The 14,111-nt window shown below is 33.2% G+C and overlaps 2 protein-coding genes across 3 annotated transcripts in view; one reads left to right on the top strand and one right to left on the bottom strand.

The window, feature by feature from the left end:
• LOC132700367 (uncharacterized) overlaps positions 1-14,111 on the top strand; it is a 28,640-nt gene that overhangs the window by 907 nt on the left and 13,622 nt on the right. The window lies entirely within an intron of this gene.
• LOC132700371 (CIMIP2 protein CG18335-like) overlaps positions 1-14,111 on the bottom strand; it is a 29,593-nt gene that overhangs the window by 8,512 nt on the left and 6,970 nt on the right. The window contains exon 1 of one of the 2 annotated variants that reach the window (XM_060667635.1): positions 690-806. The exons of the other annotated variant lie outside the window; for it this stretch is intronic. Within the exon in view, the coding sequence (XP_060523618.1) occupies positions 690-715 (26 nt within the window). The 5' untranslated portion in view covers positions 716-806. Of the gene's footprint in view, positions 1-689; positions 807-14,111 lie in introns of those variants that run through there. 2 annotated transcript variants of the gene reach the window in all.

Raw genomic sequence — 14,111 nt, 5'->3', positions numbered from 1 at the left:
TGTTGTATTCGGCAAGTGAATACGTATCTGTATCTACCTATCTACTAAACCATTAGACAATGTTACTCGATACGGTAAAAAATATTATAACACCCAAAGATATTGAACTATTATTTCTCCAATAATATCGAAGCCATTTTTTATTGGCATATGTACCCCATGCACTGTTTCAATGGAGTCGTAGATCAAACCGTTCAAGAGAACGGAGAACGAAAAAAAATTTTTTTTCCGATGCTGATCATTTTTGGCGGTCCTGTAGGACCTACCGTTGTCGAGATATGTTTCTTTGCCAAGCGCATATAATTTTTAAAAAATCCATTTTGTCGATTTTGCGAAACACTCAAAGACATCAAATCATAATTTCTTTGATAACTTCAAAGAAGATTCGAGGAATTTTTATTTGGAAAGAAGTGGCAGACTAACTGTTAGATATGGCAAAGCAGAGAAAGTAACAGCTGTTTGAAAACTGGTTAAAATGGGCGTTCAGATTTATCTAAAAACTAGTTATAGGAATGATAAAGCAGCAGCTTTATTATGTTTGTGTTTTTCTCTTGTAAATATTGTCTTTATGTGTAATAACACATTACCGAATTAGAATTCTATATACGTTGGTGGAACGAGCTTTTCAATATATTTTTTTCAATTAACAAAAGGCCAATGACAAATGAAAAACGCAATAGGTTACTTACTTAGATAATGTCGAATTCGTATTCATATGTGCCGTTGGAACTGATAATAAATTAACAAACAATGCGTTTTGTTCATATCGCGCCGTCGTTAATATTCAAGGAACGGCGTTTCGGAAGCGAAATATAGCAGGGTATTTGATATTAAAAGTTTTTAATGTCTTGAATGAATGGTCCGCTTGAAGTGCGGAATGCTCAAGTAAAGTGGCACTCGTAGCCATTGGGTCGAAAACGAGAGAACGGGTTGGTTCAGATTTAGATCTACAATGCGTTGAATATTGCTCGGACATTTCAAAACAGTAAACAATTTCTAAAATTGTAATAATTGCAAATATGTGGTTTCATAACCGACGAGTTTGAAAGAGAAACCTCGTTAACCGAAATCTATTCATAAGTCTTAATTAAAACTGTGAAGTAATTACAAATGTGTGTGGGAGATCCAAATTGGGACGTTTCTCATGGCATTGAGTTGGCATATCCAGTAACTTCTATACATGGCGAGGGACGTAAAAATAAGACTTTTTTCATCAATCAACTTGGGTGGTTCGTTTTCCAACTTATTTAAAAACCGCTGACAAAATTCGTACCTAGGTGCATCTCTTGGTACAGTGTATAGTGGAATGGTTTTAATTCTTGCTCTTGCCGAAAATAGATTTTAAAGGCTTTAAGTTATCAGTGTTTCTTAAAAGTCTACGGATATTTTCAAAAACATTTTCGTTCGGGAAATCTGTCTTGATAAATTCTACTTGCTTGGCTTCCGCTTTGTCTCACTTCACCATAAACTAATAACATGTCATTTAATTCAGCCAAGTTGGAATGGTAAAGGGGCATTTTAAAGGTGTATAATATTTATTAAACTTAAAAACACGTAAACTTTTAGAACATAAACGCAACAAATTAATAAATATTTTTTTGCGGATTGGGTTTGAATTAATAGAGATAAATACAATTGCATTTAATCTTTTAATAGGCACTAAACAGTCTTCTTAATTTTGTTAAAAAAAAAGAAGTCAGTGGTGCTCAGTTTTTTTTTTAGAAAAGTATTGAAGCGATAGCCGGCTCAGCAGTCGTCCAAACTCTTTTCAATAAACGTTCGTTCGACTCATTGTCAATTTGCGAAAGGATTCCATTTTTAACATCTTTTTTCAATTGAAAAAAAATTAAGATTTGAAAAGTATTAGCTGTGATTGTTTCTTGCAAAAGTATATAAGAGTGACAACAAATCAATGTCAATTTTGACGAATATATTCCTAAAGACACATAATCAAAAGAGGCATTGACTGTTATAAAGAAAATTTAAAAAAATTGTCTCTTGTCAGTTGACAGATTTAAATAAAAATGATCCAAAATGACATCCTTCCAGAAAGATAATGCGACAACTATAAAATATGTATTAGTTTAAGTAACTTTTACCTTTCAAGTTGTATTCGATTTGCTACAGGCGTTTTGGATACATTTGGGGAAAATAAAAAATATATAAATTCTTTAACATCCTGTGGCTACGAAACGAAGCAGAATCTGTCCCATGCTGATATACAAAAAAGTTTTATTTTTAATTGAGGAATCTCCCCTTCCCACATGTAAAATCCAAAATTTTCCATGTTTATTATGGGTTCAAAAGAAGAGAATTATAGCGCCACCACAAATATGTTTAAGATAGAGAATGAAATATTACTTACTTCTGGAATTTCTTTAATACATTATTAATACATTTAAAAATATAGATCTTCAGGAAGGATCAGCGTTTACTTGGATTGAAATTACGATCTGGGCTCTCAAGACGACTACGATTGTGATGGTAATTAAGATGATGATGACCTGATTATCTCATCAGATTGTTTGGTAAATAACGTCCCTAATAGTATTAGTTGCAGTAGGAACAAAACATTTGTAGCGGACAAAATGTTCATGTTCACTGCAGAATACTATACAGGGTGTTTCAAAAAAATGTGAAAAACTTAGGGTAGTGATTGAAATAAAGAGTAGTTTGTTATATAAAGGCTGATTCAAAAGCCAACCATTAGGGAGATATCTCGCTACAAATATGGCGGAAAATAAAGCTTCCAAGGAATTGCCGTTTTCACTGCCGTCCATAAAATGTATATCCGCCATTTTTTATTGAATTAAAACCTTTATTATAGAACAATTGAATGATAAGGTAATACATTTTTTGATTAAATTAGTCGTATTTTGCATTCAAACTGGCTGAGTAATGTCAAATAAGGCAATAATAAGAAACGCCTTAAGAAGCGATAGTTATTTTTTTTTCGTCTCATTGTGTATGGTTTTAATTTTTTTTTGGAAACGGTAGGTATTACAAAAAAATGCACGAGAAGTTTCTAAATTGCATAACTTTTTCTTTAAATTTAAGGAGAATGATATGGGTAATTTAACCTTCACTCATTAAAAAAAAAAATAAAATAAAAAAATATGCAGAAAGTCTATTTGTACAATAGCAATATTTCCGAAATATTTTATTGTTATATCTATTTTGGTTTTTAATAGTTGGCTTGGCAATGTTTCCTTTTCTCAATTGTTTTAAAACACCATGTATAATAATAGTGATTAAAACTTTTAAAACATAAAGTTTGCTCTTTTCTGTTGCTACAAATTTTATGTTCTGGAATAATAAATATGTTGCCGTCGGAATCTGAAACATTTTTTTAATTAGACTAAAACATAAACATCCGGGATACTGCGAACCGCTATTTGTATCGTCCCACTGATATGAATAATATGCGTTACGATTATTTTCAACGAATTTAAAAGTAAAACAAGTTGTCTTGTCTGCTGGCACTATTATATACATTTGAATATTTAATATCTTGAATCGCACCAGTTCAACGACCCTTTTTGTTATTTTTTTGTTTTTGTCTCTTTTCGTCTCCTCATTACAGTTTAATTGGGAATTTTAGCACGTTTATGTTAGTGTGTGAATATAAACAAATTAGATACTAATTCTTTAAATTTATATATTCTCTCCATCTTGAAGCACCTGGTCGGTTCCGCTAAAAGTTGCGTAAGGCCAAAGTACTAAACTGTATGTATTATTTCGCAGTATTTTGCAGTAATTCGCAGTATTCGCTTCAACATATGCAGCAGGATATGACAAGTTTATTAGATTTTCCGTCTTCGTTATTACAGATCTTGAGGCAGCCTGGAGTATCATTTGTTACTGTTGGTTTTTAGCTGTGTTGTCGCGGCAGGTATTAAAGTACCATGCAGCATCAAGAAATAAATATTCATATAGAATTAGTATTTGGGATAATGAAGACTACAAAAGAATATTTTATAATAAATAAAATAAAATGAGACCTTGTTACTGGATATTTATAAAACAAATCCAAAACAAAACTTAGATTTAAAATAAATTATAAAAAACTAATCACATGAAAAACAAAATAAAAAAACGTCTATATAAACAGAACAGGAAATTAAATAAATTAAGTGAGTGACAACAAAAATTTGATGTCATAAAATGAAAATAAACTCCACTAATTCAAAAAGTGCCGGGTCTATATATATTTATATGTTTTAGTGTTTTTTTGTGTGTCGGAATCTAAAGGAAATAATTAAAAATGTCACTCCAGTGCCACAGCATATTTTTCTGAACATTCCATCAATTTTTAAACAATACTAACCACAAAATTATCGATGGAGCTGATATTAAACCTTAACTTCATTAATGTCAATGAAATGACTGAAATAAAGTGAATTCCTTCTGAAAAGCTGAGTATCTGCTAAAAAAGTCTATACTTCAGCTTGTAGCAAATTGTTTACTCATTTTTACGAAAGTAAATATAGATAGAGACTTTCACTTTCATATTTCCTTACTAGTTTCGGAAGTATCGAAAGGAACAAAGCAAATATCCTTAGAATTTTTGAGGAAAGGGCAAATCAATTAGACGACAGGGAAGCACATAGAAATGCGATCCAGAACATTCAATAGTAGTGAATAGGCAGCCCGAATGAATGAAAAAACAAGCAAATATTTGCAATAAAAATTGGAGCTATCAATATGAGATCACATTATGAAGAATCAGTTATTCTATATTGCAGACATTTTTTTGCAGCGTTCTCTGATCTACCCCAAGCTGATGACAACTTCGAAAATTCAAGTGAGGGAAAACCAGAAATCTGAATTTTCTTTCAGACTTGGCCAATGCCAATGAATGTAAAACTTTTTATAAATGTTATTTTTAAAAAGCCACGTGCTTCTTAATAAATATTCAGATTGCGATGAAGGGTATATTTACGCAAGTTGCTTACTATATTCCGGCCACTTATCAAATTCGGCTGTAAATTAATTTTATTCTGCTTGTTTATCAAACCATCATACAAACACACATGTGTCTTTAGAACGGGTTTTTATTTAAAAAAAGCCTAGGAAAAAACACACACCAGGCCCTAATTGTCTTGGAATAACGAATTATGCATTATATTTCAATTCAGACACAATAATAGTTGCCTACAGAAAACTTTATTGAACATTCAAGAAGGAAAAGTTTTGCCTTGATTAAGTTTTGGTTAGTTTGTTGTATCCTCACTTTTTCAATTCAATTGTTCTTGCTATAATTAAAAACAATTGATGTAAGTGATCAATAATTTGACAAAAAGGACCACAAGTTATGTTTATGTTATGTTTTAAAAAAAATTGTCTTCAGTCTTAATCTTACGACTTTGAGATATAGACTATTATTGAAATTTGAAACAATTTAAATTATTACAGCGGTGATGAGTGATTTACATCGTTACGGTGCAGGCTTTCCCGTGAAATAAAACTGTGCAACACTTCCGAAAACAAAACTAACACAAAAAATAATAGCAACTCCACTAACAACTAGTTAATAATAATCATTATTAATTATTTATACGAATATATTGAGGTATATATTCGTTTTCCTTCGTTGACAGCAACCAAAACTTAACAACTGTAGTAACTTAACCTGACTTTCACCGCCTGTATTTTTTGGTTGCGGCACAAACCAACAACTTTGGATATTTTCACTCACTACAGACTTTTGCTCATCAAGGGATCCAGGTCGCCTGCACTTTCGTTATAGGCATGTCTGAATCCGTAATATTAACAATAAAACTTCTGGTCTTTTGAAAATGGTTTGCCCACTTTTTAATGTGATCGCGTTATTAGACGTCCATCGAATTCAGCCATTGAATCTTAAGTATTTCCTAGTTTACGTCATTTTTAGTAAAAATCACGCGACCATTACAAAATAAATGCCTTAAGTCAAATGTTCAGTTTTACCTCTCCGCCATTTATCGTATGACGCAACGTGGGCTCGCCTGTTTGTTTGAGAAAATATCTCCATTCGTGACTTTGTAAGTAATACAAAAAAAGTGAACGCGATGATTTGTTTAGCTACTTATTCCCGACGCAGAAACGATTCCTTAGGAAACAAAAGCCGATATATTACTGGTAGGAAATTAATTTTCCAATTTTGCAAAAATAGAACAAAAACACTGTGTCCACTAATAAAAAAATAGCAATATCAAAAACAAAATAAAATAATCCGTCGTAGATAAAAAAAATAAAATCTGCTTATGACGTTATATTTTACTCAACACAGTGCCAAAACGAGACAAATATTGTAAGAGACTAGAAAGTCTCTTACAATATTATATATATATATATATATATATATATATATATATATATATATATATATATATATATATATATATATATATATATATATATATATATATATATATATATATTCTCACGTATTGATTCACGGATGGAAAAATGTGATGACACTATATTCCGGGATATCATCCGTTCGCTCGTTGAACTCCGACTGGAATCCTGCATCCGACTGGAATCCTGCAAATCTTGCATCCGACTGGAATCCTGCAGACGTTTCGCCAAAATCTCACTTGGCATCTTCAATGCTCGCGCTCCGAAAACACTTCGAACACTGGGAGGTTATCGGCGGTGCGTGAGGTATTTATACTCTGCGCCGGAGATGGTAACGGTGCTGCTTGTGCGTGGGGGGAGGTGGCTCCGCCCCCTGAATTGTCGCGTTGTTAATTTCGCCCGATCGTAGTTGCGATGTCCCCGTTGGCTGCTGCGCATCGCTCTGCTGTTTGATTATCGTTCTCCACGTGTTGGATAAATGCAGAGCGTCGTCTCTCGTATTGAGGTGTCCGGACTTTTCTATTTCGATGGCCTCTCGTATAATCCTAGTCCTAAAATCAGGAATATTAGCAAATAGCTAATATTCCTGATTTTAGGACTAGGATTATACGAGAGGCCATCGAAATAGAAAAGTCCGGACACCTCAATACGAGAGACGACGCTCTGCATTTATCCAACACGTGGAGAACGATAATCAAACAGCAGAGCGATGCGCAGCAGCCAACGGGGACATCGCAACTACGATCGGGCGAAATTAACAACGCGACAATTCAGGGGGCGGAGCCACCTCCCCCCACGCACAAGCAGCACCGTTACCATCTCCGGCGCAGAGTATAAATACCTCACGCACCGCCGATAACCTCCCAGTGTTCGAAGTGTTTTCGGAGCGCGAGCATTGAAGATGCCAAGTGAGATTTTGGCGAAACGTCTGCAGGATTCCAGTCGGATGCAAGATTTGCAGGATTCCAGTCGGATGCAGGATTCCAGTCGGAGTTCAACGAGCGAACGGATGATATCCCGGAATATAGTGTCATCATATATATATATATATATATATATATATATATATATATATATATATATATATGTATATATATATATATATATATATATATATATATATATATATATATATATATATATATATGTATATATATATATATGTATATATATATATATATATATATATATATATATATATATATATATATATATATATATATATATATATATATATATATATATATATATATATATATATATATATATATATATATATATATATATATATATATATATATATATATATATATATATATATATATATATATATATATATATATATATATATATATATATTCTCACGTATTGATTCACGGATGGAAAAATGTGATGACACTATATTCCGGGATATCATCCGTTCGCTCGTTGAACTCCGACTGGAATCCTGCATCCGACTGGAATCCTGCAAATCTTGCATCCGACTGGAATCCTGCAGACGTTTCGCCAAAATCTCACTTGGCATCTTCAATGCTCGCGCTCCGAAGTGTTAATGGTTTTCAGGATGGCTTTATACGGGATGGATGGATTCGGGCCGAAAAAGCAAATAAACGTTAGCCAAAATTAACTAAAAAAAAGAGAAAATAAAACAAAAAATTTGTTGAAGATTTATCCACAGAATAATTAGTACCTATTAGTGGTACTTAAAAAAGTTGTAAATGAACGGAGAAAAGAAACAAAAAGTTCAAAATCATTCTAGATTTAAATTCTAGATTTTCTGGAGCAGGATATTTTCATATGACCATCATTATATGCTGGTTACTTTATTTTTATTTACAAAAATGTTTAAAGACGATATCGGTATCAATATCTTGTGAATCGTATAAACCGAAAACGAACATATTTTACTAATATTTTTACCCAGTAAAAATTGGATTTTTACTATGCTTATGTCATTTTACTTAATAAGCAGTTTTTTTTCTGTCACGAAGATACCCATAAAATGTTTTTTTCCAAAATTTGGTTTCATTTTAAAATTTCATTATATTCGGGTGAATTCAATTTTCCCATACATTTCATGTGGAGTTCTTTCGTCAGCTGCTGGGCTATAATTTAAGTGGTTTGACCTGTTGATTAGTTTCAATCGTCACAAACAATTGTGGACATCGTCGCGAGTAGTCGCATTTAATTGTCTGGGATAGGGGTCTCGCTTAATTCTCCTTAATTTCAGCATAATTTCCCTCATTTTTTTCTCGTTGGAGCTTTTTGCTGTCCGAACACTTTTCAGCATTTTGTCCGACCCCGTTGTCGAATCACGCGCATACCTTTTCAACCACACGTAGTTACGGCATCGGTTTGGAGAGATGTTAGTGACCTTTTCGTCAACTTGCAATCACAGAAACGTGGTAGCCAAGTTATCATCAGGAATGCAGAGAAATTGCGCTCCGGCAAGCGTATAAACTATTATTGTTTTCCTCCGGGTTTCTCCGTTATGCTTTTTAAATTCTTTCGAGATTGTTTATCTTTTTTTTGTGGCACACTTTGCGGGGAATGTTTACGCTTCCGTTTATGCAACTTCGTATAAATAATATTAACAACATTCGAAATCGGCGGAGTAATAATAATTAAACGGGTGGGGGGAAAAACGATTACGTACAGGGTGGGAATGTTTTAAAATGTTTAAACGGCCTTTAATCCTATTCTGTGAATTCCGGTTTGAGCAGAAACTACCCCAAATAGCATTTTTCCGACATTCAACCACATCTTTACTTTACGATGTCATGCGGACGTCATCTACCAACCAATTTTTTAATGCAATATATAATATAATTTTCCATCCGTGATGTTACGTGTTTAAACTTAAACGATGAAAGAAAAAACATAATCTTACTGATGATAGTATTTTTATTTAAAAAAAAATCAAATTAAAAGTAAAATTAAAAATTAAGTAATTAAAGTAGTTAAAATTAATTACAAAAAAAATAGGACCTCGAACTCTTTTTTAATTATATCGAGCTGCATTTGTAATAAATAAGAATATAGAACATTGTCACAAATACCGAGCAATATCTGATAGAGTCACCCTCTCACAAGTGAGTAGTCCGAGGTCGAATAAATAGAAAAGTTGTACGAGAATATTGAGCACCATACCTTCGTCACTGGAGATTTCAAATCGGGAGAAAACAACGCGACCCGGAATAAATAGAACACTTCGGGTTGGGAGAATGCAGTGCCCGAGGAGATATGTTACCGTCTAAATATGTTCTTTTAAAAAAACAACTGGACTTGGTGCAGCCCAGATAAACGCTAGACAAACTATGTGAACACGTAGAGTCACACAACAGACAAAATTTAGTCAGGACGCTATGCGACTAATTGAAGAAAGACGTTTGATAAGTAAAGTGAGATAAGGACAGATTTAAGAACTTACAAAACAAAAAACAACTAACAGAAAGCATTGAAGCTAACAAAAACATGAACATTTCGAGAAACTGCCACGCCCTGCATCAAATGAAGGAGGTGAAGAGAAGTTAAAATCTTTGTGGGCACATGTATTATGGACAATAGCGAAGAAGTGGAATAATGCAATTGCCTTATTATATAAAAAATGAGATATTACAAATATTAAGAATTACTGGCCGATTAGTCTGCTTTCTCACCTGCATAAATTGCTGAGGAGGGCCATAACGAATAGCCAGATTCTTGTCAGTCCATGCAACAAACCGGTAAAAAATATGGTTCTAGAATTAAACGAAGCATCTTAACAAATGGACCTGAATATGAACTTAAAATCCAAAGTTACAACAAAAACATCATTCAAAGACGTGAAGAGACGGATGGATCTGTCTTTGATGACTTTTGATAAGCTTGGCTACACTCTTAAAGACAGTAATAGCTCTTAAGAGGATACTACCGGTCGCAACTGACGGATTGAAAAATTAAAGAAAAACTGTATGGAAAAACTGGAACTATGAAAAAAAGCCATGGAGCGTGCTGTGCTGGGAATATCAGTGAGAGATAAAATACCTAACAAAATTATTAAAAAGAGAACAAAAATAGTAGTGAAGTGCCAGTGGGCTGGCGCTATGGCACGCCAAAATCTTAACTATTTGGATTCTGGCTTTGGGCGATCGTAAAAGATATGGCGAGATGATATAAAAAAGATCGCAGTAAATCAATGGAAGGAAAAAGCACGAGAAATCGAAGTAACTGAAATGACTTGACGTTGCGATTTTAGTCTCCATTGGAATTCTATAAACCCCTGACCTGCAGGCGTCTATAAGATGTTTTTCCGTGGTATTTTGGACGAACTTTTGAAAATTAGCTCCACTTATTGACTACGCAATTTTTTGGTTATATTTTACCAATTCAATTTAAATTAAACCAAAAAGTAAGTTTTTGTTAAGTTGTTTATTTTTGCAGAATAAATGGAAAACGAATTTCTCTACCGAATATTTCTCTCATGATTTAGTTGACAACTTAATATGTTTCAGAAATCAACTGGGTGCCTTATAAATATTAATAAAAAATTATTGCAGATTAAGTTGATTTGCTTATTATTGTTTGCTGTGTTAAGATACCCAAAAAAGTATAAACCTTACATTTCTGGAAAAGTAGTTCTTACTTCAATTTGAGTTAAATCAGACCGACGTAGTGGCGACACAAATCCATTCGCTTCATTTAGGTAATTAGGTAAAATTATCGTTAGTGTTACATCAAAATGCTTGTCGGAAAGGTACCTTTTGAATTTTTTTTAAAAAATTTAGGACACATAATGTATTTTTCTGTATTTTTGTATTCAGCAAAATACTTTACGTTAGCTAATTAACTAACGGAAAATAGAAAAGAGAAACGAGAAAGGGGAATGCTCTTTTCCAAAGTATAACAATAACTAAAGAATTAAAAAAATCAATCCAGAAGTTTTGTAAATAATATTACAGTATACTGTGGAAGTTTTTTTTGTAAAATTAAGTTATCGGTGTTTGCGCCTAAATATTTAGCATATACAGGGTGATTTGGTAAATCTTTGTCTAATTAATTTTTTATCTACGAAGTTTCGAGTTATAGGTAGATAAAAGTACAAAGCAATTTTTAATTTTTGGCCATATTTTATGCGAATTTACACAACTATTCACAGTTAAAGGTTCTTTTTAGGAATTTAAGGCTATTTATATTTTCCCTAAATAAAATAATATGATAATAAAGCAGTAGTGTATTTTTTATTTACCTTGCATCCTCACCAATGGAACCGCCAAAGCTTCAGTTTCAATTTGCGTAACGTCGCGTCCCCAATTTCATTTTTTTATTTTCATTGTTTTTGAAATATGCGGAAAAATTGAAAATACTTTTTTTACGTTTAACACCATACAACGAGGCGTCCTGGACCAAAATTTAATAGGAAAGAGTCCCTTAAAATACACCAAATATGACGAGGTTCATATCGTGCCATAAACAATTTGAAATCGTTGCCTTAAGCCGTCTTTCTTGTTTCTCCCGGTATATATAGACCACGCAACGGGATGTGATATTTACCGCGAAGATATTAGTAATTCATTAATGTTAATAGGCAACGAGCATGCAATAAACTTATATCGAAACCATCAATATGTAATTACTTAATAATTGGACGACCCACATTTTGAAATTGCAATTAAAATATAAAGAAAAAACTCAGGGCGTCTAATTGCATGCATATTATAAAAAAAAATACGGGAAGTGGGAGATTAAAGGGTAAAAGCATTTCCGTCTAAAAGGAAATGCATTTTCCGTGACAGTGGTAAAAGCTCGTATCAGACTCGTACACGACCCGTTCATACAGAGTGGTTCGCCGAAAATGTACCCGAGCATAGATCTGAAATATTTGCAGTTTTTTTGAGGGAAAATTTTTTATGCAACTACCGTAGATGAACCTTATCTTCCTAAGTAAATGTTGTGAATTTAGTATATTTATTGTATTGTAATATGGGACAAAGACAGAATTTTTTGTTTTTATTTGGTACATTTCCTAGATCACATTAATGACATCACTCCGTGTACAAAAAACCCACACATACAAGCTAGAGTTCAGCCAAAACCAACTAATGACCATTCCCTATGTTAAAGGAGTTATCTAAAAAATCGGGAGAATTGTAACAAAATGTTTTTAAGACAACGAAAATTCGAAACGGCAGTATTGACCAGAATTAATCTTTGTCTATCTTTAGAGGAATTATCCCGATATGCAAACTAATTTGAACCGTAGGGCTACTAATCTAGTATATCTAGTCTACATTAGAGCATCGCATTCGTGATCGACTTGGACGCAGCTAAGCGTAAGGTCCACTGATAACGCCAGCTTTAGTACTTTACTAAAAATATTCTTGTTATTTAATATGAAAACGGCTTTTACAAATTTACGCCTTTCTAGTGAGGTTCTTGGTAAATGACATGGCTTCGGTCCATTTAATATTAACTTGTTTAGATCAGACGTGATCAGCAATGCCGGATCTTAACGTTTCACCTCACTGGACATTTACCTGATCTCTAATAGATGCTTACTTAATTTGATAGTTCTGATCTTGTTCTTGTAAAACAAGGAGTAGCTTCAGAATTGAAAACTGTTAAAAAGCGAACAGAATCTTGTCTACGGACTTCTCAGTGAAAATTTAGCACTGAAGGTATGCAACCAACTGTAGGTGTGCGTATTTTTTCTCACTTTGCTAACGATTGTGAAAAAACTCTTATTGAGTTTTTTTGGTATTTTTCCCAACCCAACCCAACCCAAGCAAAACTCTTGAAAAGTTTTCAAATTTGAAATGTTAAAGCATCAGATCGGACTCAGTTTGGTAAATCGTGAGAGCAACGAACTGATTTTCGATCAAAAAGAAAAACGATTGGGTACAACTACAAACAAATACAAACGTCGGCTTAGTTTTCAATGCGAAATGAAAAATGTGATTGGGTGGCTTGGTTTGATATTCCTTGAGTCTTTACATCTATGTGAAATTGTACACTTTAGAGGTGTAAACATTTAGCGGACCAGAAAATCGCTAATAGGAAGTTTTAATATTACACCAGCGTTGCGAGACAATTAATCGGCGCGTATCTGCGGCAACTATGTGAAAAAGTAAATGCGAATGGATGCCAAGGTTAAGTCGTCCCAGAAAACCCACATTTAAATAAATAAAATAAATAATTCATGGTTTTCCGTGTTTTTTTTTTTCGTAATGCAAGCTGTAGTTTGTCCCATGGCATTGTGCGGGATGCTCAAAGGATTTTGTGCATGCATTGTGCAAGTGAATTACTTACTCAAATTTTGTTATTCGGTAGCTAACCGGTAAGAGTGCTTTTAATGAAATGGTCAAGGACATAATTATGATTGAAATACGTATTAAATTTAGTTGCTGGATATATATCAACTTGGGAGTAGCGATGGAACGATACGTGGTATGGTGGTATTCTTGGTCTATTTCTCTATATTTGAATATTGCCTTATAAGTATTCAAAAAGGCGGGTTAAATTGCAGAGAATAGTTTCGTGAAGTCTGAGGAATCAAGATGGCATAAACAAACAAAAAAAGTAATTTCAAATAGGCCTAAGCGAATATCCATACGGGTTGTTAAAAAAGTAGATTGGAAAACTTTAAGGGGAGACTCCATAAGACGACAGGTTCATATAATCACATGCAAATGCATAGTTCGGGAGAAAGGTCTCAGCCTCTGTTAAAAAAACTTTAAATCTTAACAATTTCCTACCCGATAATACTAATAATAAATATAGAATTTATCCCC

Source organism: Cylas formicarius, unplaced genomic scaffold (genome assembly GCF_029955315.1).
Source record: "Cylas formicarius isolate icCylForm1 unplaced genomic scaffold, icCylForm1.1 PGA_scaffold_4__25_contigs__length_36172078, whole genome shotgun sequence".
Lineage (NCBI taxonomy): Eukaryota > Metazoa > Arthropoda > Insecta > Coleoptera > Brentidae > Cylas > Cylas formicarius.
Note: the sequence above shows the minus strand (reverse complement) of the source record. Positions and strands in the feature narration are given on the sequence as shown.